Source organism: Lynx rufus, unplaced genomic scaffold (genome assembly GCF_022079265.1).
Source record: "Lynx rufus isolate CCGP_SWC_20201006 ecotype Redwood Valley unplaced genomic scaffold, mLynRuf1.p SCAF_16, whole genome shotgun sequence".
NCBI lineage: Eukaryota > Metazoa > Chordata > Mammalia > Carnivora > Felidae > Lynx > Lynx rufus.
The window spans coordinates 24,273,832-24,300,765 of record NW_025814830.1 but is presented as its reverse complement, the minus strand read 5'-3'; the positions used below and the strand labels follow the sequence as shown (position 1 = coordinate 24,300,765).

General features: G+C 39.9%; 1 protein-coding gene across 2 annotated transcripts in view; it reads right to left on the bottom strand.

Moving 5' to 3' along the window:
* Nucleotides 1-7,809: 7,809 nt before the first annotated feature.
* TENT4B (terminal nucleotidyltransferase 4B) overlaps nt 7,810-26,934 on the bottom strand; it is a 73,771-nt gene continuing 54,646 nt past the window's right edge. The window contains exons 2-12 of one of the 2 annotated variants that reach the window (XM_047078374.1): nt 25,286-25,409; nt 23,478-23,524; nt 21,887-22,007; nt 19,615-19,722; nt 17,147-17,275; nt 16,181-16,394; nt 14,428-14,554; nt 14,225-14,328; nt 13,934-14,121; nt 11,977-12,141; nt 7,810-10,520 (exon numbers count right to left, since the gene is read on the bottom strand). In XM_047078374.1, coding sequence (XP_046934330.1) covers nt 10,344-10,520; nt 11,977-12,141; nt 13,934-14,121; nt 14,225-14,328; nt 14,428-14,554; nt 16,181-16,394; nt 17,147-17,275; nt 19,615-19,722; nt 21,887-22,007; nt 23,478-23,524; nt 25,286-25,409 — 1,504 coding nt within the window. In that variant the 3' untranslated portion in view covers nt 7,810-10,343. The remainder of the gene's footprint in view (nt 10,521-11,976; nt 12,142-13,933; nt 14,122-14,224; nt 14,329-14,427; nt 14,555-16,180; nt 16,395-17,146; nt 17,276-19,614; nt 19,723-21,886; nt 22,008-23,477; nt 23,525-25,285; nt 25,410-26,934) is intronic. The other variant, XM_047078375.1, reaches the window with a different exon arrangement.

Here is a 26,934-nt window from a genome sequence, read left to right as displayed (position 1 = left end):
GTGCCTGTGCATCCTTCCCCAGGGAGCCCCTGGGACTGTGCACTAATGAGAGCTTATCAACAAAAGAGGGAGACACGGGATGCAGAGAACGGGAGCTGACCACGGGGTGTGTGAAGGGGACCAGGTGCTGGTGGAGAGAGAGCAGGGCGGTGCGTATGCACCGGGCATGGCTGCTCAGAAGCTCCAGGCGTGGAAGGGGTTGGAATCCCTGAGCACCTGAGCATTTACAGAGGCTTAGAATAATAGTAGCATTTGGGGTGCCTGAGTGGCTCCGTTGGCTTAAGTGTCCGACTCTTGATCTCAGCTCAGATCTTGATCTCAGGGCTGTAGGTTCAAGCCCTGTGTTAGGCTCCATGCTGGGCGTGGAGTCTACTTGAAAAAAGAGAAGAGAAGAGAGAAGAGAGAAGAGAGAAGAGAGAAGAGGGAAGGGAAGGAAAGAAAATGGCAGTGTTTAGGGTGAATTACTAAAGTACATGGAAAACTAAAACCAAAAAAAAAAAAAAACCTCGAGAAAACAAACCAAAAAAACTTGTACAGAAAAGAGAAGAGGAAAGGAAAGAAAATGGCAGTGTTTAGGGTGAATTACTAAAGTACATGGAAAACTAAAACCAAAAAAAAAAAAAACCTCGAGAAAACAAACCAAAAAAACTTGTACAGAAAAGAGAAGAGGAAAGGAAAGAAAATGGCAGTGTTTAGGGTGAATTACTAAAGTACATGGAAAACTAAAAAAAAAAAAACAAAAAACAAAACCTCGAGAAAACAAACCAAAACAACTTGTACAGAGAAGAGAAGAGAAGAGAAGAGAAGAGAAGAGAAGAGAAGAGAAGAGAAGAGAAGAGAAGAGAAGAGGAAAGGAAAGGGAAGGAAAGGAAAGAAAATGGCAGTGTTTAGGGTGAATTACTAAAGTACATGGAAAACTAAAACCAAAAAAAAACCAAAAAACAAAACACAAAACAACAAAAAAAACCTTGAGAAAACAAACCAAAAAAACTTGTACAGAAAAAAAAAGGAATCTTTTTTAAGTATACAGCTTAATTGGTAAGAGCAGCATCTACACAGTCACGATAATGTAAACACTGAATATTGTGCTAAACAAAATCCAACGTAATTATTTCGGGAGGTGGGGGCACGAAAGGAGTTTGGGGGTGGTAAGAAGTCAAAACATAATTTTTTTTATGTTTATTTTTGAAAGCTAGAGCATGAGCGAGCGCGGGGCAGGGTGGGGTGTGGGCAGAGGATCTGAAGCAGGCTCAGTGCTGACAGCAGAGAGCCCAGTGCAGGGCCAGAACCCAATAAATGTGAGATCGTGACCTGAGCTGAAGTCGGGCTCATAACTGACTGAGCCAACCAGGCACCCCAAAACATAATTTTTAAATTTTATTTTTGAGTAATCTCTACACCCAACGTGAGGCTTGAACTCACAACCCTGGGACTAAGACACACATGCTCCACCGACTTAGCCAGCCAGGTGCCCCGAAACATAATTTCAGTAACTGAAAAGCAAGAAGTGGCATTAGAGGTACATCATTTAGAGACATCGAGGTAAACACTCCACCCGCCCCAAACCACCGAAAGTTGGAAGTGGCTGCCTCAGGACAGGGAAAAAGCAGAGGGAAGGAAGGGATGGCAAACAGACTTGTAGAACCTTTTGACTTGATGACAAAACTGCCGTCCTGCCCCATCCACCTGCTCTTCACCAAGTCCCCACGCCCCTCAGCCCAGCCCTGCCTGCCAGCCTTACACACACCTGTCTCCACAGGCTGCTCGTGTGTGACTTTCCCCTTACCTTCTGTGTTCCGGTGGCAATGTCTTGCCTACTTATGTGAAAGCACCGTTGTCTTGAATTGGACTTTAAAAACCAAAGACGCATGATGTAATGTACCTTACAGCTATTTTGAGTCCTTGTGCAAAGCCACATTCCTGAAGATACCTGCCAGGCGATTTAAGTACAGAAATGGTTTGCATTTTTGCACGGGTGAGCTACAGCTCTTTTGAAAATTGACACACCACTTAAACAGGTCATTTGATACGTTTAACCCTCTCCTGTTTCGTGTGAATAATGTTGGCATTAAACCTTGACATGTTTCTAACGGGTTTCTCTTCAACCCTGTAATCCCGTATTTTCACATAGGAGTCAGTTACTCGCTTTAGAAACATACACACATAGACACAAGTTTATGCCATTTCCTAGATGGATTGTATCATGGATTAGTTTGTTTGGGTTTTTTAAATGGCTTCTTAGACAAGCAACAAGTATAAAACGTTTTTTAAAGGTGAAGAATGTTCCCATTTAAAAGTCGTTGCATTCTTAAACTGACCTAACCTGGTAAATGTAGAACGTCTCACAACAGGTTTTTCTGAACACTAATGAATAGAAATCACAGCAGAAATTCTACAAACACATAATGAGAGCCTAAGAAAACGATTTCAAGGAAAATCTCTCCTAAAAAAAACACCACTCTGTTCCTAAGGATTAGGGAGATCACTGTCTGGAATTTCCCACAGCCACCTTCCATCCTCTTTTTCCAACAAAATTTTCCAGCAGATTTCCCAAACAAAATTCAAGGCAGCTCTCTGCCTTCTCTGACCCAAATAACTGGCTCCTTCTTCTCGCCAGAGTCCGCTCTCTTTGCTCACCATACGAGTCATTCTACTTTAAGACAGATAACTTCTTTTTAGAGACTTTCAGTTGCTGCTTGCCGTTGTTAAAGGACCTAAAACCTAAAATATCAAGTTTTGGGGGGCAGATGGTGGAGAATGGTCAATAACTGGTTTTTCAGCATCACTTTTGTCAACGGCAACATTTTCTAAAAAATTTCACATGACCACGTTGTGTTTACATTTCAATCTTAGCAAAAGTACCAAAGATGAAACACTTCTCAAAGCAACTCATGAAAATTCACCTAAAAGAAGATAAAACGGGGGGAATTTTTGTTTTTTCCTCAGAAAGCTCAGTTCAGAAGTAAAGTGCCATCAAATAGCAATACTTTAATAAAACTCCTATTCAAGATAAGCTCAAGTACTGGATATTTCATAAATCTATCAGTTTAGAAGGGCTCTGGGGTATCTGACATGTTAATGTACTAAAGCTACCTGCAAACAAAAGTCAGCATCATAAAAGGAATGAAATAGACCTCTGTCTGTGTAGAGAGGGAAAGAGCTCTCTGGAGGGTAGGGGGATTACAGAATACCACAGTATGTTACCACTTATGCAAAAGGGGAAGAGACTCCCTGACATGTATGTGCAGATAGGTTTATGTATGTAAATACATTTTAAAAAATCTAGGCAGCTACATCCGCAAATATTAAAACGGTAATGGGGCGCCTGGGTGGCCCAGTCATTTGAGTGTCTTGACTCTTGATTTCAGCTCAAGTCATGAGCCCAGGGGCATGGGATTGAGCCCCGTGTTGGGCTTTGTGCTGAGTGTGGAGCCTGCTCGGGACTCTCTCGCCCTCTAAAAATAAAAATAAATAAATAGAGCAGGTAGCTCCAGGGAGCTAGGTGGGATTAGAGGATGAAGGGTAACCAGATCCTTACATTTAGATATTTACATATTATTTACATCTCTTCACAATGGAGCATTCACACGTTAGTTGAGAAATTAAGTAAATGCACTGTGTCTAGGTAGATGGATAAAGTCGTCCTGTATATTCAGTTCATTCTCTAATTTACCATTTGAGCAACTTCTGGGATGCTAACAAGATATTTTGATTATACTCTTTAAAAAAAAAAAAAAAAAAGGGACATTTCCAGTACATGTGCAAGAAGAGACCAGGCTGGGGAGGGGGGCGGGAGAGCTGGCTTTACCAGCCTGTTGTCTAGACTGCTGAGCTACTCTTCACTCTAAGTCAGCTTGTGATGATCTGGAAGCAAACTATCCAGGATTTTCTTCACCACCACTCAGCTGGGTTCCAGGCAACCACCGTCAGTCCAAGTCCTAGGGCTGACGCTCCCCCCTTGGGAAAACACGCTCTGGTTGCACTTGGTTATTAACCCCACTTCTTTCTCTGTTCTTTGGAGAACCAAACATTTTCATTATTCTATTTTTAGTCTGTGTAACTCGTGGCTCCACAAAACCTACGGTTAAAGTATCTCAACTTCTTAGTACAGCAAGCATAACCCCTTGCGTCAAAGCAAAGGATACAAATGGGGCGGTATTTGCGAGTAAGCAGACTGTGGGGAGTTGGCTTCAGTCTTGCAGTGGCTGTGGAGACCCGTGCAGGAGAGAAAACAGCATCTTAAAGCATCTCCCACTCCATGACTGGCATTACAAAGGCTGGAAGCCCACAGAAATGCTATCTATGTACAGAAGAATCTCTCATTGGTCTAAACAGGGTCGTCTTTAGAATTACAAGATAATTTTTTTAATAGCCATTCAAGTCTTACATAAAGGCTCATACCAGAGGTTTTGAAGATAAATGAAAGCACAAAGCCTTTATTGAATTGCAGATTATGAATAATAAGCCCAATGGTAAGCACTGGGGGCAGATGTGCGTAGAAATGCAATTTATAAAATTTTCGAGGCAAACAATTGATGTCTTTGAAGAAATCGTCGTGAGCTTTAAAAAAAAAAAAAAAAAAAGCAAGCTTCCAGGTGTGCAACTCATTCATAGTATTGGTAACTGGTGCCCAGTGATAATGACCTCAGGAAATGTCGAGATTTCATAAACCATTTGTATCAAATCTCTTTTTCTGGTAAATTCCTTAGTGCCTCTGCAGCGGTAACTAGACAAGAGTGGAAAGCTTTCAAGATGACTCAAACCTCCAGCACCTCACAGGAGTCCACATTTCTTAACACAGAAGGCAATGCTGATCAAGGGAGGAAATAAACGAAAAGGTTATTAAAAACAAACACTGGCGGGCCAAACTTCTAAATATATACATCTATGTATATTTCCCTAAAAGATGTTTATCTCCATAGCCCTTCACGTTTTATATCCAGAAACTATACTTTCACCACACTGTGCGATAAGACAGTGCTTTTTAGTGGTGAGTGCAGTGAACACTTTGATACTCTTGTAATAAGTCTTTGGAATATTTTAGGATTATAGGACTTTCAAGAGACTCTTTTTTAAAAAGTGACTCCTTAAAATTTAAATATGTAAAAACCAGAGCAGGAGCTTCCATTTTGGAGATTTCAGTTTAGGGACAAAGAGACAGGTTATGACAGACTGCAACCAAATATAAAAGGTAATCACAAAATGATTTAGGCAACAGCCACGAACTGCACAGAACCCAAGTTGAAAGGGGAGATAAATTTCAACTCAAAGAATCTGGCTGATAACCAATAAATAATTTCATTCTCTTTGGAAGGTACAGGTCACTAATCCATGAGAGACGGCTTCACCAAGTCACTGGCTTTGATAGTTTCTCCTAGGCCTCTGTCTCCCCTCCCCACCCACCACACGATTCTGCTAATGCCCAGCTTGTGAGACTTCACAAGCTCTCATTATTACAGCATCTTGAAGGTAAAACAACACTCCTAACAAATTTATCCAGACTGTTTTCTTAGCGGAGACCCGGCCTGTAATCAGGCCACATGGAAACTGCTGCTTTGACCAGGAGTCAAGGCCGTGTAGAACCACAGAGACTTATGTTAGAATGCAAAAATAAAGATGATGTGCAAATACCAACAAACACTTTCACTGAAAATACACAAATTAAGAGACTGTCTGTTATTGTCTGTTCTTAGCGATAGGGCTAACATTTCTCTCAGCAAATCCTGGCGATTCCTCAAGTTCATAACCACCAAAGGGGATGTGCTATCTCCATCTGTCTGGTTCAGTCTCTTCTACGGTGTTCCCTCCTTCTGGCTAGTAGACTGTGGACTAGGTTACACTTAATAGGGCATACACTTAAGTAGAAAATGTAAAGGCCAAATACTTAAAATCAAAACCCTGCCTAAGAGTAAAACAAACATTAGCAGTGTATTAACTGAAAAGCTGCCCTTAAGTAAATATTTAATTCTGGATGTCAAATACATCCGCAGAGTTTATATAAAGCAATTCTTCTGCTTAATTCTGTCAACATTCAATTTATACAGATATTTAGGTCATTATCTTTGATGAAAAAAAAAAAAAGGTGCTCAAGGCATAAAGTTAAAACAGCTCACAAGAAGACGGTAAAGAACAAGGCTTCTGGGTCACATCAAGTTTCCGAGCCATGCAAATAACTTCCACAGTCAACTCGGACTAGTTTCTCAGTTATGTTAAATATCAAGTAGCGTATTAAAATATGTTCTTTTAATGTTCATTCCGCCCATAAATATTTTGATAAAATAGAGTCTTGAGGTTCAGAAGCTGAGGCAAGATACAGACGTCACTTCCAAGAACTGCTTTTACACATCTTTGTTCCCACTGTGATGCTGCACCATTCTCTAAATACATCACTAGATGAATTAGGTCACTGATGAAAATTAGGATAAAGAGTAACTATTAAATATAACTTCCTACTCAATTAAGTTCAATAGAGCCATTTATGGAATATTTTTCCTCACAAAATACTTGATGAGAATGTTACTCTCCACTAACCGAAGTCATTTAAATGAGCTCAGAGAGCAAGAACTGATGGATAAGAATAAACTCTTCTAATCATTAATTTAACATTTCAATATTTATCACAGGAAAATTAGGAATGTCTTTTTTTTATATGTTACCATTTAGTTCTTGAAAAGTTAATTGAGAAACAACCAATCTCCTATCAACATTCCTAGTCAGTGACTGAAACACTAAGAGATCAACAGCATGTAATAATCAAAGGAACTGATCAGTTTTGAACTGTACATCCACATTAAAATAAAATTGAAATGTAACTATGAACAAAAAAAAAATCAACAAAACTTATCAATAATACCCAATAATGATGATTTCTAGGGACTTCTACAGAGCAACCTTGATAACTACATCCTAGTCAGTGGGGAGGTCTTTGCAATGAACACATTGCAGTAAGAGGGCCCTACAGCTCACCGTGGCCATCCGCTCTCCTGGCAGGCCTACAGCTCTGGAAACCCCAAACACAAGTCCATAGGTTAAGACAAACACAACTCACACTAACCATGACACAGGGAAGGGAACGAGAAAACACATGGAGGTACGAGACTTCAGAGGAGAAAGACTATTAGTAACGCTCTCCCTCGCATGCATGTTTTTACCCTGTGAAGACTTTACCCAGGAATATCTGGAGCCACAGCAAATAATCCAAGTATTAATGACAGGCTCAAAATGCAAGTAAAAGTAAAACACACTCAAAATAGGACAAAAAAAAAAAAAAAAGAAAAATAGGCTGCTGAAGCCTGTAGGGCAACTGTATGTAAAACCAGTAGATCCCGAGAGCAAAGCTAGATTTGAAAACCACATGCAACATCTCCAAACAAGACAAAGACGCTAAAAACCAGGCTCCTTCACGGACACCTCAAAACTGCAGGAAAAAAATGCATTTACCTTTGTCATCAAAACATAACCATTCAAGTTTTATGCTGACGTGTCTATGACCCATCAACACTTCTGAAAAACAGTACTGAAATGTTCATCAGAACTTTTCAAGGAGCTCCAACACCGACCAGGCACACATACATGACTCCCCGAGAAATGTCACCACAGTGAGGCAGAATTGGTGAAATCCCATTCTACAAGTACGAGCAAAGGAAGGTTATGACTCATGAGTATGGATGGACTATAATATTTAAATGACACATTTCTGATATACTCACAAAATCTTCATAGAAAGTATTAAAACTCAAAAGAGAAAAAAAGACAGGAGTCAAATACAGAGATGAAATGTACAAAACAAATGAGCAGGCAAACTAAAAGTTCTTGAAAGTATTTTACTTCAGATTGAAAAATGAACAGCTTCCACACTGTTCATTGCAAGATACACAGTATTCACGAATACAATGCTGGTCATTTGAGGATATGTACACACCTCAATTTCTCCTTCATGCTTTTTCTTTTAGAAAGATACTGTTTACCAAAAAGAAACTTCAGCAGTACAGGAAAAACTATTTTCCCAATAAATTTACGAAAACCTAAGATTCCCAATGGAATCAAGATTATCTTCCCGCTACCACCACCTTAATATAATCACATGCTTATTGGAACGCTAATATCTGCACCCTAAGAGTACATTTACTTTCAACAATGAGGGTGATTCTTAAAACAAAACAAAACAAAACAAAACAAAACTTCAGTGTGGTAAATGTAACAATGGATCTCTGCAAGTATTAAGTGTCTGAAATAGGCAGCTAATACTGGATTTAATATCATTTTATAAATAATTGTTCCCTTAGCAGTAAACATAAGTCTACACATTCACAATAGTCCTAGAAAATAAATACTGTGATTAAGCACAATATGTTATGACAAACTAGTTTCAAAACACAAAAGCTCAACATCTTGATAAAAATTCTGATCAGAATAAAATGTGACTCTAAAATTTAAAACATTGTCAAAATAACATCACATTTAAAATTTTCCACGATTTACACAAGTATCATGAGTTTCCAGTTGTGGAACACATTTTCCCATTGTGAATTAAAATACGAACATATTGAAAACTGTCAATTTCAGTGATAACATCAGTTTTGGTCTTACTTTAGCATTATTTTCTTTATAAAAAGTTGCACTAAGTGTCCATTAATGATCTGATTGGTCTTCAGTATTTCATAAATGTATATAAAAGAAATTCCTAAAAGCCAATAGTACTTTATATGTATATATATAAAAGAATCTCATTTCCCAAATGGCTGTAATTAACAGAGCCACATACACTGATGCTAAACACAAGAGCCTTCACATTGAAAGAGAGCATTTTCAGAAATGTCACTTACATCCTATTATAGTCAACATTCCCGAGTTTCAGACTCAACATGTGATGGGTAACAGAATTATACATCTCATTTGCGCTCAAAGCTGACCACAACCAAAATTTACAGTATGATTGAAACAAGCCAATGTTTTAAAAAGTTTTAATTAAAGATAACAATTCCATGGAAGGAGAGGATAAAGAATGGGATGACAAGAAGTATTTGGTCTTAATAAGGCAATACAAAATAGATCCATTATCAAAGACCATTTAATTTTTAAAGATCAACAATACCAAAAGCATAAAGTGGAGTATAAGAAAATAGTTTTTTATAAGTATGATTTAATTAAAGCTGTTTACAGTTAATCTCTCCCACAGTAGTTAAGCATGGATTTAGAAAAGAAGAAGAGACGAGAGAACCAAGCACACGCTGCACACAGGGTTGGGAGCCAGCATGCAAAGTCTGTGGGACTCGGGGTTTCACCGCAACAGGAATGGGACCAGACGCGGGCGGCCTTTTTTTTTTTTTTTTCCCCTATTAGGAAGAAAAACAAAACAAAACAAGACTGCAAAGGAAACAAACACAAAGTCATGTAATTGCCCATTGCCCAAGACGACAGCACTATAGAAAACAGTTGCAAGTTAATTCTTAGAGATGACTAGAGCTTTTCAGTGTTTACACAAAAGTACATAGTACGTTTTTTTCTTTTTTCTTTCTTTCTTTTTTCTTTTCTTTTTTTCTTTTTTTTCTTTTCTTTTTTTTTTTTTTTTACAAAATAAAACGTCATTTGCCACCATAAACCTTTTCTTTAGAGGAAAAATTTTTGCAGCAGGTCACAAGGGTTCTAGAGTAAGTCATTTCAATGCTGAGGAAAACAAATTGAGTAATAGAACTAATCACTTCCCTATCTATGGATGTTAAGATGACAATTCAGATTATTTTTGAAACTAATCCTGAGAAAAATCTGTTTACAATTTAAACAGTAATGTTATGTAAAAAGTATTAACAAATCCACTATTACAAATATCAATTTCCTATATGGTCATCTATATATACACACAATAAAATGGTAAATATATGCAAAAATATTAAAAAAAAAAAAAGAAAACATGCACAGATCACTTTCCCCTTTGGAATCTGGACTTCCTATAAGATACTTTTGTTTTCTTTCCCCACCCCATCCTCTGAAATTGGTTTTTGTTCCTATCACCCTACCCACACTGAATATTATTCCCTATAACTCTGCATAAAGCCAATGAGAAATATATTTATTTTACATTCAAGCTTTAAATCTTAAAATGACCCTGTTGTAGCATATGACTTATCAAATGAGCAGCCTTTTTTTTTTTCCCCCTTTTTTGCTTGCTTTTTGTTTTTGCAGTTGTCAGTCTTCATGATCCATTCCGTGGCGAGCTGGGAAAAAACGCAGTTGCTAAATCAAAGTCTGAACAGTGTAAGGCTCCCGAGCGCCAGGAGTCCCTATCCAACTGTCCTGAGCATGAGACCATTGCACACAGAAGACAGTCCATCGCACAACGCCGACTATCTACAAAGGTCTGAGAGGGGGGCATCCCTCTTGTGTTTCCTCTTTTTGCCATGGTAATACTGATTATTTGATTTGCCTTGATGCTGTTTGTTTGTCATCAAGGAACCATGGCTCGTTTGAGTTGTACCTTGGAAGCCTTTGCTGGAAGAACGAAAGAGCCTTGCTGATCCATGCTGCAGAGAAAGAAAGCGGTCAAAGAGACATCAGTATTGTGAATTCAGCGGAGCACTCACTAAGACCTGACTCAGGGAGCTTTCAAATGAGGAATATGCCAAGTTACCCAGCAGGCAAAAAACGATACTTCAGGGATTCACTCTCCTGAGCTCTAAAACTTTTGTTTCTTTTTTTTCATGGAAACACTGGAAAACACAGACCACTGCCTTCCTTGCCTTGCCCTCTTCCCTCTTCAGAGTATATGGAATGTGAAACTTTTCTCAAGGAACCTATCCATCAATATGCCACATAATAAACAGCATTACCGAAGAAGCTCTTAGACACAAAGGTGTGCTGCCAGGTCAGGGGTCATCACGGACCCCTGATCACTGTCAGGTCACGGTCATCTTACATCCTGCTATCACCTGTCACTTTGTTGCTGTCTCTACATGGATGTGAGTTTGGTGCACATGACCAAGGTTGTATAGGTAAAGTAGATTCTGGGAGTCAGGCATGAGGTGACCGATGTAACAGTCCATCTCTACTCCAAGAGGCCTTCCCCAGGGTCTCCACCGTACTGAGAGAGGGTGAGATGGCCTTGGGTCAGAGCCCAGTATGAAATGGCTTCTTTCCTCATTTTGGTTCCTTACTCATGATTAATAAAATTTTAGACAACTACAAAACTGAAAATAGAGTATTCTCTGTGGCCTAAGTCAAAGCTGATGTTCATCGACAGCTGACCCACTATCTGATCATTTCAACACAAGCAACTAGGTACTGAATATTAAAATATAAAAAAGGTGAGGGTGCCTGGGTGGCTCAGTCGGTTGGGCGTCTGACTCCAGCTCAGGTCATGATCTCGCAGTCCATGGGTTCGAGCCCTGCGTCGGGCTCTATGCTGACAGATCGGAGCCCGGAGCCTGCTTCTGATTCTGTGTCTCCCTGTTTCTCTGCCCCTCCCCTGCTTGCTCTCTCTCTCTCTCTCTCTCTCTCTCTCTCTCAAAAATAAATAAACATTAAAAAATTATTTTAATATCAAAAAGGTAAATAAACATTAAAAATAAAGAAAAGAAAATATAAAAGAAGGATATATTACTCCCAGATGTGCACAACATTGCCATGAGGTCATGCAAAAGCTTATAGTGGGCTTACTTCATGTACAACTGAATCTTTTAAAAACTCAGTGCAATTGTTTAAATGCTGAGTCTGTACTAAGGTGGGGTGGCCGGGACGTCTTATGAGGACCAGTCGCTAAATGCCCACAAAGGTTTACATTACAGTGGCGTCTCATAATGATCTTCAGGACACCCTGTTACAGGAAGCATTGTGCTTTGGAACCTCTTAGAACAAAACAGGTTTGTTCTTCCAACCTAGAGTTTTCTTCAAACCCACAATGTGTATATATATTCACGCTTGAGAAATTCTAAATAGTCTGTATTGAACATGAACAATTAAAAACACACAAATTCCACACACCTGAGATTTGTTGGTGCTGTTGGAGGTGTTACTGGTCTGGGTGCTCTGCATTTTCCCAACCGCCTGGGATGATTCCAAGGACACATCCTGCGACCCTACCCGGTTCCCAGTGGACGGACGGCAGAGCAGCTGTTTCGGGGTTTTGCATGGTGTCGCATCAGAATCCTAACATAAGTCATATGAGTTATTATGTGACGTATTAGTAATTCAGATATTCATCTTTTAGACTAAATTTCGCCATTTGGGAGTTAAGGGAAGCACCTTGACGAATTAACAAAATTAACCGCTTGAGTTGCCTCCACAAATTTCCCTCCAAACATCTTAGGTGGCTTATTTTATCAGAAGGTTTCTGTTCGTTGTTAAACCTATTGTCTAGACCTGACCTTGTTAATAAGCCTGGAAGGGGCTCACAGAGGTCCAAGTTTATCTGCACCTCCACTGATAGGAAATGAACCACGGTACAGTGCAAAGAGCACGGCAAAGATAAGGCCCCAGGTCCCGGACTCAACGTCTTCAACCAAATACAAAACGACTGATTCAAAAGACTCAATTTCTGCGCATCTGTGATAAACAATCAGTGAGTGCTCCAACCGAACACCCCGCGTGGTTAAGAACTTCTCGGAGACGATGGGCTGAGCCCCACCTGTTTCTGGGCTGCCTGGGACACAACTGTGCTACTTCTCTGCTCAGGTCTACCCTTCACCTTCACACTCATAGTCCCTAAAGCTCGCTCTTGAGGCTGTCTTTGTGTCTGCCCCACTGTGTCTGTGACCTCTAGCTCAGCTCCGTCCTCTAGAACTCTCCCCTAGGAAGGAAAAAGGCACGCAGGTAGATGGTGCATATGAGGATTCATGATTCCATTACGATCCGTGGTCATCGCCAACAACATAAAATGATGTCCTTTCCACAGTTAGATTACTCTATATGTCACAGACTTAATAAAGTCAAAATTCAAATAATGGGTAAGCCCATTTTATATCTCAAGGAAGCATACTCACAATTAACCCTGATGAGGAACAGTAACTGTAGGTATAACTGTAAGTTAGAGTCAGAAAGCAGAGGTGGGGCTGCCGAGGGATTCGGGGAGGGAGGAATGGTTAAAGGTGGCTGATGGGTTTCTTTCAGGAGCGATGGCAATATACTGGGCTTAGTGGCAATGGCTGCACAACACTGAATATACTGAAAACCACTGAACTGTGTATTTTAAAATAGTGAACTTTATGTTATGTGAATTATACCTCAACTTAAAAAAATTCAATCAAGAAGTTCAAAAACATTACTGAGTGGAAGAAGCCCTACACAAAGGAGTATACACGACAATGATTCCACTTATGTGAAATTCTGGAACAGACCAAACTAATCTGTGGTATTAGAAAATCTTAAGAGTGGTTACCTCTGGGGTGGAATTCGGGACTGACTGGAAAGCATCATGAAGGGCCTCTCTGGGATGATGGTAACAGTCTGTACTTTGTTATAGTTGGGGTCACACATGTGCACACAGTGTTAACATTCACTGATGCACAATTTAGATTTCTTTGTACATCAATTTTGGATCAAAAGAAATAACGAACCAAATAGTGAATGCTGGTCACTAATGAGCACACTAGAGTATTTTAGGGGAAGTGTACAGATGTTTGTAGTTTACTTTGAAATGTATCAAAGGATAAGATGAATTAGTGGATAGAGGGATGGATGGATGGCTAGCTATGGGATAAGTACGTAACATGTTAATGGCAGAGTCTAATGGCGATGTATATGGATGTTCACTAAAATTCTCTCACTTTTGCTGTATGCTTCAAAATTTTAATCCAATGTTGGGGACATGTACAATCAATATAAGTTATTAAAATTTCCCAGTAATAAATAAGAAAAGGAATTAAGTTTAGCCCTCTAGACAGCTATCCCCCCAACAGAACTCCTAAGCATAGGTTCAGAAAAGCCACGTCCTCATACTTACGACATCACTAGAGCTGGACTGTGTGGCAGAAGAGGAAGACACTGGACCTGATGAAGAGTTTGAAGAGTGTTTACTAAGAGATTCCGAAGTTTTACTTCTACATTTTCCAAGGGCTTCATTTTCTTCAGATAGATTATTATTACATTTATCTAACTGCTGAGTATCTACTATCAAGGTAACACCATTTCCTGAAAGAGTGGCAAAAGATTGGAAAACGTTTCTTCCCATTAAACACACACAACACAGAAGAGCCACTAATGTTCGGTCAATCAATCAATGAAAAACTCTTACCATTGCATGAAGGCTCAGGCCTATTCTGCAAGCCCCACTGTTTTGATATCCAATCTCTGTACGTGGCAACTTCATCCGTTACTCTAATTATTCTACCTAATATGCTGCATGCGTTTAAAGAAAAAAGAGGGAGTACGTTAATTCGGAGATACGAAGCCACAACCAATTTTGACCCAAAGGGCTGTCTTTAGTTAAGCCTTTACCTCTCCGTTTCATTGTTGGGATAGTATTTCGCTATTGGTGATACAGCATGACTCAAAACAACATAGGCATAATCAAAGGCCTGTTTCACTTGCATGGCCCCATATGAACTCCTTCCAACATCATTACCTTTAAAAGAAACATATATAGAAGATAGTAAGCGTGACCAGTGCTTAATAAGAACTAAATGTGCACAGGCCCTCTTCCAGAAGAGCAAAGGCAATTGCTTTCCTTATACAGTTGCACAAAGAATCTGGGCAGGGCGGGTGGCCATCCCCACAACTCCCCAGGCTCTGAATGTGTGTATCCTGCAGTAAGTACATTATGGCATATAAATTGCCTCAATGTATTCTGGCCCCACAGGGACTATCTCACATACAGTCATGCAAACAAAGGAGTTAACTGCCTGCTCTCTCTTAAGAGTGAAACCAAGCTAAATGAGATATCCCTGTCTTTTGTTTCTATTAGCTATCTAAATATCTCCAGCACTAAATTATAAGCTCCTGAAGCAAGGAGCATCTTGCTGAAAATCTTTGTGCCCTTTACATAGAGAAGCTTCCTGATAAACATTTCCTCCATGAATGAACACGCAGAACTATTAAGGTTTATAATACGGCACAATAAGCCAGAGAAGGGCCCCTAGATGACTACTCTCTTAACTCCCTTTCCTTAATCATTTTCAAAGTTAACACAGTGAAGCAAACGACTAAAAGCATCTCCACTGAAGTCTGGTAATACAGAATCTAAATATCCTACAATGATAGCAAGAAAAAATACTGCCCAGAAAAACTAGGATACAAGCAAACAAACACAACCCCATGACAGCAAGGAAGGAATCTGCTGTTCCCTTTCAAGCCACCATGAAGCTGGAAAAGGCACAGGGAGACTGTGCAAAATTAAAAGAGGAAAGAAGGGGCTCAAAAGGAAAAGAGTCTCTTTGAACCCTTCTGCTCATCATTTCTGAGCTGTATTACCATGTTTATTGCCTCTTAGGGCTTCAGGAACCTCGCTCAAAGCCCTGACTGACAATGGTCTAAAATCAGGGCCAACAAGGTCACGACAAAGAAGAAAAAGGCCTGCAAACTGGAGACACGCACAAGGCACCCAAACCAACAGCTAGTATCTATACTCCTTTGCCTCTCAGGGCCAAACGGCCTCTACTCCCAGTTCACTGGGAATATGCAGCGTGTTTTTCTGGTGTGTGTGTTGTGTTTTCATGTTTTCTTGCAAGATATTTTGAGGAAAAATAATGAGTACAATTAGAAGTTAATTTTTTATTTTCACCTAAAGAGAGTTGTGGAGGGGCGCCTGGGTGGCTCAGTCGGTTAAGCATCCGACTTTAGCTCAGGTCATGATCTCACGGCTCGTGAGTTCAAGCCCCACATCAGGCTCTGTGCTGACAGCCTTGGAGCTGGAGGCTGCTTTGGATTCTGTCCCCCTCTCTCTGTCTGCCCCTCCTCCGTTTGCACTCTGTCTCTGTCTCTCAAAAATGAATAAATGTAATAAATGTTTAAAAAAAAAAAACCTATAAAGAGAGAGAGAGAGAGAGTGAGTTGTGGGGCTTTTAAAAAAGATTTGTTTAGTTATTTAAGTAATCCCTACACCCAACATGGGGCTCGAACTCCTGACCCCAAGATCAAGTCATACGCTCCACCTACTAAGCCAGCCAGGTGCCCCTCTTCTAAAAAGAGTTTAAAGTATAACAGTGGCAATGCCCTTTCTTTGAATGCCCACAAATTTACCTAATTTCAATACCTGGTTGTAAAGGATCTTCAATATAAAGCATCGATGGCCTGTAGCCATCAAGCATATTTTTCTGTACTTCATCTTTGGCCACATACGAACCACCATCCTTTATCCGGATGCCAGTCTTTAAATAATTGAAGTGTCGTCCGTATAATTCAAAAAATTCTATTAAAAGAACACCATAGTTTGTATTGGGGATGCAAGCATCTTCCCTGGGATGTAACTAAAACCAGGAAAAAAAAAAAAAAGAAATTATATTGGATTTTCTCTCAATTATCAAGGTGGGTAAAATAAGAGACATCCTCACTCCTACAAAACAATACTATTAGGATTCTGGTTAGGCTAGCAGCCAACAGGGAACTGGAGTAACGGCAGGCTGTACTGCTTCAGACAACACTAAAGCCCCACTGGTACAGAACTGGTGGGGGAAAATTTATTTACAAAATTCAAGGCTGAATTTCACAGCTGCCCTAGGATGCTAACAGGGCTGGCTTGGCCCAAAACGTCAGGGAATCATTCTGACTCATGAGCGGAGTCGGGCCGTTGATAGCACTGCGGCTCATGAACACATTCACAGACAACATTAAGACTTCTAAATCACTCCACCCAGATAGCAGATCTCCATTCCAGCTAAACTTCCAAGATTTGTTGCTTAGAAGATACTATTTTTGACATTTATACTACCACTTACACTTACAAAAAGCACGCCATACCTATGCATATTAAAATTTCAGTGAAAATTCTTAAAACCACTAGAACATATGGGGTTAAAAACAAACCAAAAATTATTTCCTGAGATTTAAAAATACTTATTTATAAAATTATAAAGAGTCCCATTTTAAAGTGAAAAGTCATAAGTAATTAAGGGAAGCATTCCAATTAGAGCTTGATTTAAATTTTTTTCCAAAATGATTTCCTGATGGATTAATTTTATTTTAGTGTACATGAGGCATGATATATAATCATACAACTTACCTGAAGGAAACTGACTGCCATTAAAAAGAGACTATAAGAACCAATTCCACCTGTAAATACTTCATTAAGGTCCCTCTGTAATAAGAATTGTTTCAATACTAAAACCAAGTACGGTAATACAGGATATTTCTGAAAAAGAAAATTGTATTTTCAGTGAATTCCTACATCAGTAATCGTGCTAAGCATCAACAGGAGCATAAACTGGGTCCTTATATTAACAGACTTTAGTGGAGATATCCAACACACTTAATTTTCTATTTTAAGAGCAAGCTATAAAAAAGTAAGCTATAAATAATTAAGGATTTTCTCCTCACAACGAAGGATCTAAAACATGTAGATGTAAATAATGGCATCCAAGCACTCACTATGGGACAGAAACACTAGCAATATATATTTGATGACACTGATTTATGGCCATTACCATATGATAATTCACTTGTAAACAGGTTAACACCAACAGTACACAACAATTCTCAACTTGTAAAGTACTACATCAGTGGGGTTTTAAAGAATCACTTTTCTTAGGTGGCCCTCTACCAAACAGACCAGGGTCCTTCAGAGGACGGTGCACAGCCCAGGAGCAGGGGCACTCAGGGTCCTGCCTGCCGCCTTCCATGTGGGCAGGTGACCACGCTTTACAGAGATGGTGAGGACACCTGAGCTGGCAAACATGAAGAGTGTGAGTCCATCCTTCACTCATGCACATACTCATTAAGTGCTCTCCACAAGCCAGGCCCTAGCTAAGGACACTGAGGGGAATACAGCAGGCCCAAACATCTAGAAAGAAGTCTTAACAGCCATCACCGAGGAGTGGTAGAACTACTAGTGACTTGTAGTTTGTTCTTGACACTCTGAACACACACTGGTACTGCTTCCAAAAGAAAAAAGTCTCTACTTTTGCAAATCATGTCAAAGTCGGCAAGCATGAGAAATAACTACAAATCTATGGAGAAATAATCATTTTTAAACGTTATGGCTGAAGTTGTAAACAGTCTCTTTAAAGAACAATCAGGCACATTTCCACCAGACTTTGATCTGCATGTATCCTTTGACTGTGAAATTCCACTTCCAGAATCCTCCTACAAACATTTTACAAGTGTAAAGAAAGATGGCAGGTATGGAAGGATGTTCAAGCACTTTCTACAATAGCAAAAAACCCTAGAAACATCACTAGAGGAATGCTACACAAAGCATGACATGTGCTGACAAAAGACTATTGTGTCGTCAAGGAAAAGAATGAAGGAAACCTGTCTGTGCTGATACATTAAGTATAAGACAATGTATACATAGCATGCTATTCCTTTTGTTAAAAATTTCAAGAGGATAAACAAGCAAAAAAGAGGATGACTGGGGTGCCTGGGTGGCTCAGTCAGTTAAGTGTCTGACTTCGGCTCAGGTCATGATCTCACAGTTTGTGAGTTCGAGCCCCATGTCAGGCTCTGTGCTGACAGCTTGGAGCCTGGAGCCTGGTTCAGACTCTGTGTCTCCCTCTCTCTCTGCCCCTCCCCCGATAGCACGCGTACTCCCTCTTGCTCTCTCTCTTAAATGAACATTTTTAATGTTTTTTAAAAAATTAAAAAAAAAAAAAAAAAGGTTGATGATGGCACATCCCATGAAACCGATCTAAGCATATAAGGTATAAAGTGACTTGCTTTTCTTTTCCTTTGATAGTGGTAAATTTTCTATCATGCACATTATTCTCAATTTTAAAAAGGTTTCCTTTCTGGGAAAAAGAAAATTTACATACACCCAATACCTCCAAAAAGAGTGGGATTATGGACAGTATTTTTCTTTTTCTGCTTTTCTATACTTTGCGCATTTACATGAGAATGTAATGTTTACAACATGACAAAGTAGTTAAATTTGTTTCTTACATGAAGAGAAAAAGGTGAATCTGTAGAGTTGATAAAAGTATTGTGAACGGACAGAAAAGATATTCTACATAAACCAAAGCAGTTAACATTTTTAGCTTAATGAGAAAAAGGCTGACACGTCTAAGCACGTGAATGCTTTGAAGATGTTGACAAATTCTACCCCATCTTGACAGAACCAATGAAAACAGACATTCTATCACTTCAAGACAAAGTCAGGAAACCTGCAGGAACTACCTTACAGGTGATTTGGGGGCCTACGGAGGTGCTTCACCTAAACTCTTAAGAGATTAAAGCAGATGACAAGAATCAACTGTTTGGCACGATTTCAGCCCTTGTCTCCCTAAAAGGAAGGATCTAGAGCAGAGAAGTTCTTCAAAACGCTTTCCCAACCTTTAACCTTAAGTCACGTTATAAATTACTGATTATTACAAGCAGATTCAAGGAAAGTAAAACCATCCCACAGAAAAGAGGCAATTGTCAGCAATACACACATAAGTATAGTTTAGCAATGCATATCAGGACACCACGACAGAATCACAAAGCAAAACTCCACTCCTAGTAGTTTCACTGCATAAACACTATGCCTTCTCTGACCTTGGTAAAATCTTTGATGAGGTCAGCTGCTCGCACGCCATTCTGTACATTAAAGCTGATATCAACTTTCACTTCAGTAAAAGAATCTGTCAATTTAATAATAGGTACCTAAAAGAGAAGAAAGGCAAAATTAAAATATGTGGACCAAGTTAAATAACACACCAGGGGATGGGAAAGGTTACTAGACTTGAGGTCTTGACCTCCTCATACGGACAGAAAAACTCTTGAGTGTTCTGATTACTACGTACTACACAGTCTGCTTGGTCTTCTAGATACTTCACATATTTAGCACGGAGCCTCACACAATGTATATTATCATTTCTATTGGTTGAGAATTTTGAAATCAGGTAACAAAAAACCTTTCTCAACCTTTTGTACTTTGGACCTTTCTCAACATTTTGTACTTTGGACAACAGTTTCCAACTCGGTCCTTATGATTAATGTCAGGTGTATCGGCAAATTGTTCGTAATAAGAAATCTGCTCTCTTAAGTCTGTTAATTATTGGTATTATTGGTCAGTTTTGCAAATAGCCCATAAAACAACCTACCAAGAGAAGTTAAAACCTGAGAATTATTCTCAAATAAAAAATCACTGGATGGTTTATAGAAGATATTAGAAATTCTCTTAAAAAAAAAAAAAAGGCTTGGGGCACCTGGGTGGCTCAGTCAGTTAAGCTTTCAACTCTTGATTTCGGCTCAGGCCATGTCTTGCGGTGGTGGGATCAAGCCACATGTTGGGCTCCATGCTAAGCTTGGAGCCTGCTTGCGATTCTGTTTCTCTCCTTCTCTCTCTGCCCCTCCCCCCTCCACCAAAATAAATAAATAAACTTTTTTTTTTTAATTTTATTTAAAAAAAGGCTCTAGGGGCGCCTGGGTGGCGCAGTCGGTTAAGCGTCCGACTTCAGCCAGGTCACGATCTCGCGGTCCGGGAGTTCGAGCCCCGCGTCGGGCTCTGGGCTGATGGCTCAGAGCCTGGAGCCTGTTTCCGATGCTGTGTCTCCCTCTCTCTCTGCCCCTCCCCCGTTCATGCTCTGTCTCTCTCTGTCCCCAAAATAAATAAACGTTGAAAAAAAAAATTAAAAAAAAAAAAATAAAATAAAATAAAAATAAAAATAAAAATAAATAAAAAAAGGCTCTATTTGCACTGTGTATTAGAAAACTCAGGTCAGCAAACTCTATGTACAGAACTGGGTTTTCAAATTAATAGCTTTTTATAAGCTGTTTTGTTCTAAGAAAACTTAACATACAAAACTCCGAACTTCTAAAATAGATAAATTTATCTCCATAATGAGCATCTATGAAAGTTTTTTAATGGCCATTCTAGATAAGAGTTAAAATATCGAGTTGCTTGATCTACAAAATTTCAATTACAGCTGACCCTTGAACAACACAGGTTTAAACTGCGTGGCTCCTCTTTTACACAATTTTACACAATACGGTACTGTATTTTCCTTATGATTTTCTTAACATTTTCTTTTCTCTAGCTTACTTTATTATAAGAATATAGTAGTATATGATATATATAACATACAAAATATGTGCTAATCAACTATTTATGTTATCAGTAATCCAGTCAACAGAAAGCTCTTAGCAGTTAAGTTTTTGGGGGGTCCAAAGTTACATGTGGATTTTTACCAGTGTGGGGAGTTGGGTCCCCTAACCCCCATGTTGTTCAAGGGTCAGCTGTATAAAGAATTTTTTTAAGGACACAAAGTAAGAGAGGACAGCAACATCCTCTGTGTGACTATAAACTGTTAAATAGATATCCAAATTTTTATTTACACTTTTTAAATATAAATACACTTGGGGCGCCTGGGTGGCTCAGTCGGTTAAGCGGCCGACTTTGGCTCAGGTCATGATCTCACGGTCCGTGAGTTCGAGCCCTGCGTCGGGCTCTGTGCTGACAGCTCAGAGCCTGGAGCCTGTTTCAGATTCAGTGTCTCCCTCTCTCTGACCCTCCCCCGTTCATGCTCTCTGTCTCAAAAATAAATAAACGTTAAAAAAAAAAACTTAAAAAAAAATAAATAAATAGAAATACACTTATATTTAAAAACTCTACAGTATTATGTATGATAAAATGGAGTACTATATTTTAAAGAAATATATAACGACAACGAGTTCATCTGTTTCACATAAGGTAGTGTGATCATTAATGAAACCAAAGAATCATTCACTAAGAATCCAACTATGCTCTCCAAAACTAAATTTTAATTTTGTAAGCTTCATGCATAAGTAACTAGAGATTTTAAGATGAAATGCTAGAAGAACTTACAGTTGCTTTGTCTAGAACTTTGACCGAATCCTCATCTGCAACTTTATGTTTCCGGAGAGCTTCTTCCAGGGTCCAGAGGGGAAGGTTCTCCCACTTCCCAAATACCACAAGATCAATGTCACTGGGCACAGAACACACACACGATAGTTGTTTGAAGAAGAAACTGTACCTGTTTTCACTTGCATTCGGGCTTACTTACAGACTTCAAAGTGCAATTAAAACCTATTTCTCACACTGCCCAAAGAAGACTAAATGTGTTGTTCATAGTTTTTTAGAGCAGAAATGGAGGGTGGGGACTTTAACAACCTCCTCCTCCTAGTTTTTTCACAGAAGTCAGGCCTCAGGAAATGGTGATTCTGAAAGAAGTTAAAACCTCAAAAAATACCAGTGAACGTTTCCTGTTCATAAAGGTTTCTGGGACTAAAAAACTTAAGACGTTCTTACATGGATGAGATTAACTAATTAACTCTGATTTAGATTATTAAGTGTAAAAAGAAAGTTGCAAATGGTTTATCTAGGATCCTACCATCTGTGTAAAAAAGGAAGAAAACATTTCCTTTTCTAGGTATAAAATGTTCCTGGAAGGATGTGCAAGAAACTGGTACCAAGGAGCAGGGGACAGAGGTGGGATCCACACTTTTCATTGTAATTTTTTGTGCCCTTTTCAATATGAACTATGTGAATATACTGCCTATTCATAAAATTCAATTAATTTTTTTAGAGTGACACAGGGTTTTGCTGAAAGTCAGAATCTAAATAAGGAAAAATATTCATGAACTCAAAGTTGAATACTTTACGGCCTCTGTAGGCCTACGATAGCAATGGGCAGAATAGAAATTGCGAGGATCCATCCACATCAACACACTTTTTGTTTTTAATTTGGGTAAAGTAGATCAAATCAAGCTCAAATAAAAAATCATGATGGATGCCTATAGTTAAAATCATACTGTACTGCACACTCAAAATTTTGTTAGGAGGTTAAATCTTACATTAAGCGTTCTTACCACAATAAAAGCAAAAACAAATACATGATGAAATTTCAGTTTGTAGAAAACAGGTATTTACACCTTGGGGAAGCCTTATCATCCCCAAAAGGTCCTGCCCTGCCCCAGACTTCAGGGCCATGACTGCCATGATTGAAGAAGACTAAAATTAATAAGGGACCTTCCTCAGAGAAGCTCCGGGTCAGGATGTGGGAACAAATCTAATAGTAGGAGTTCGTATTAAGAAATGACAGACCTGCCATTCCAGAGTAAATGCGGCTTTACAGTATAATCGGGTGTTTTGCCAGAATATTACATCAACCTCTGTGTTAGCGGGTTATGTTACAGAAGTGAACAGGCAGGGTAGTTCATTGTTAACTGATTCCATTTGCTACATGTTCCCTTTACATCTGACAGGATACAGATATCAGTTTGAGAAGATCATCTGAAGTGATGTTCTACCCCCAAGGTAATTCAAATAAAATACAGATAAAGTGAATTTTCATTCTGTAAATCTGTTTTGTTCCTACTCGCCTACATTCAACAGCCAAAATGAACACATTCTAGGAAAGGGCACAATATCCTGAAAGCTTCATAAATGTACTAACCTAGTAGGTAAATACAGGCCAGTTTTAAAACTTCCAAATATCTGGACCTGAAATAGAAAAAAATTATTATATTAAGGTATTTATCAGATGAAAAGCCACCATGCTTTAGAGAAAGGTTGGTTTTTTGCTCCCCTCTATTGGTATTTTTTGGTACTACAAGGGCACTTTTTAATAACACCATGCTTTCATGAAGCAGGAATACTGTATCTCATAGGCAGACATTAGGAATATAGTTTAAATTTATAAGGTTAAAAGAACAAATGTACAGACTGAAACAGAAAACTCTCAAAAGTAATACCCAAGTTACTCATGCTCCCTTATAATCTAGAGACATGTTCAACAAATCCTTAATTTTGATTCCCTAAGCAGGACTCTTGTCATGGGTTACTGAGTTAGGGTCAGACTACTTCAGCTGCAGGCCAGCTCCATGCAGAGCACCAGGCAGTGTCATCCCAACAAGAAGCTGTGGCATAAAACTAGACACATCCTATCCCAACCGTGCAGAAGAGTGGAAGATTCAGTGTAGGCGAGTAATTGCAATAAAGGATGAATGGTGAAAAAGCTCAGCCTCTGAGGTGAGATGCACCCAGGAACCTAATCACAGCTACATGTTTCTCACCTGTAAACAAAAATATGGTTAAAACCCCCCACCTCTAAAGGAGGAAGATTCATTTAAATCAGGGTTTCTCAACCTCAGCACTACTGACATTCAGGGCAGATAACTTCATGAGGGGCTGTTCTGTGCATTGTAGGATGTTTAGTATCAGCCTTGGCCTCTACTCACTATATGCCAGGAGCACCTCACCAGTCAATGATAATCAAAAATGTCTCCAACATCGCCAAGTGACCCCTGGGTGGCAAACTCACCCCCCAGCTGAGAGCTACTGATTTGGATCACAGAGGAGAATCAGTGTGAACACACAGAAGCTGCTCAATAAAATATTAGTGTCCTCTCCTCTTCCCTTTACCTACAGTATCTCATTTAAAGCTTTTCTGTTTTGCCACCTGAACAAAAGAAACTTCCCTGGCTTCCCCTTTATCATCCCAAGACAAAGTCTAAAGAAAAGCCATTTAACACAGAGTAACAGATTCTAATTTCTTTGAATGAATAAAATTGTAGAACAGACCCTCAAAAAAACCTCTAAAAAGTATTTAGTTTCAACAAGAACCACAAATAAGCAAAGAGGAAATCCTGGGCAAAAGTCCTATTCACTAGGTGGGTCTGCACGGGGAGACAAGGAGGGGCCAGAAAGAAGAAAGAAGGAGTGCCAAGATAGGAAAACAGACTGATGCCTGCATTAGCCTAAGAAAATGAGCTTCTTATGACCTAAGAGATTCCTACTTGACATTTTCATTCAGCTATGAACACTTACAACGGTAGGCTGGAACAAAACAGTAATGGGATTTTGATCTTTCAGATCCAAAAACACAGCTACTACAAAAAAAGGCCTGCCTTGTCTGTCTTCTCTTTGTACTAATGCTTCCTAAATATAGTTTACCTCTAGTCTTGCTCTTCAGCACTGCAAAGAAATAGTTTTAACTAAGTCATCCGATTCACTGCAAATAATTAGGAGGCCCAAAATTCTTTTTTTTTAATATGAAATTTATTTTCAAATTGGTTTCCATGCAACACCCAGTGCTCATCCCAACAGGTGCCAGGAGGCCCCAAATTCTAAAGGCTAGAGAAGACTATCGCCCCTAAGTGTACAGACGCCTGCACGTGGGGACTCTGAGACACCAACACGTGCCCTCCCCCGCTACAGACAGGGATGTTGCCCTCAGCACGCAGCAACCAGACAGATACTCACGTCAGCGCTGGGCCAGAGCTCCTTAATCACACTCTCGATCCTGTTCACCACCTCCATCCGCATCTTTTCTTCCTCCGGTCTCGGAGACATGTATTCATAAAAATCACTGATTTCTTCATGCAGACTGAAGGGGGAAAAAAAAGCAGAAAAGCTAATGTGGGCAGGGCCAGTCTAATGAGAAATCACTATCTTAAATAACCTTATCTAATTAAGTCTTACGACTCCACTGATGACTTTATGTTCATAGATTTCTACCTAAATGTTAATGCTATAACTGATGCTAGCCTAAAGTGGGAATATACAGAAGTTAATAGAAACTGCCAAAATAGTTACATAAAATAAGAAGTTCCAATAAGTCTTACCAGCCGCTCTCATAGCATTTATTATCTGCCTGTGCAGAACCTTGCCGGGTGTATGCATGCTGGTGATTTAAAAAAAATTTTAAATGTAATACGTAAGGCCTGGCCTCTGCCTTTATACTTCCAATCCAGCAGACACACACAGAATCCAGATGACACAGGCAAGCTTCCTGGCCATGGGGACCGGCCATCTTACCCCTCTATAATCCATTCCTCACAGGAACAAAACAGCCTATCTTTTGTAATGTTTGCTTAGTGAATCAAGAGTCAGATGAACAGGAGAGTCAGTGAGCATCAGCAAAGACCTGAAAAGAATGGCTGGCAGACAAGGCTCCATGGAGGAGCTAAAGACTCCCTGAGACCAAGAGGAACAAGGCTCATCCAGGAGGCACTGAGCAAACTGGACAGGCTGAGGACAACAGAGGAGGGAGAGAAGCCACCAAGGAATGCAGGCACCTGACCACAGTAGGCTCGGACTTTCCTAGGGGAACAAGGAGCTACTTCAATGTTTCTGAGAAGAACCAGGGAAAAAGACTGACTTTGAAAATGCAGCGTTTTAAGAAGATTCATCTGGCACCCGTGCAAACAATGGACTGGCAAAGAGACAAGACTGGATGCAGAGAGTAGTCCATAAATTACTGCAACTGCAGAAGGGCTGGATGAAGGCCTAAGGGAGGTGCTGGAAAGGAATGGGCTCCAGAGACATCACACACACACACACACACACACATACACACACACACACCAACACATACATGCAATGGCTGGGCTGCAGAGCTCAACCAACAGTAGGAAAAAGGGAGGGAGGAAGGGTGCCTGTGAGTGCTGAAGCCTGACAGACTGGGGAATCAACGAACAAGATGAAAGGAAAAACCAATGAGGCTGGCTACGGAGTTGAATGCAGTCAATTAATACCAGAGGACAGAAGAAAATGAAGGCAGCAGGTACAGCTCTGAGCAGTGACCTCTGGGAGGGAAAGCAAGGATGAAATGGAGGGAGATCTGCTAACCTTGTGTTGAATGGGGGCGACCCGGGAGGCCGGCTCCAGGGGCAGCCCTCGCAGGGAGGGTCTCCTCTAGTACAACTGTGGTGGGCCAGGAGGCCAGGAGAAAAGCACTTAACAGCAATGGCTGCCAAGTGCCTGGAAGCAAGAGGGGCACCCTGGGGAGGGGGGGTGGCCACGTAGGGTGGCCTTGTAGTAACACAGTCTTGAAGGATCCCGGTCTAGAGCAGCTACAGGATTCACAGCAAGCTGGAAACACCAGGAAACTAAAAATGGTTTTGAGGAAG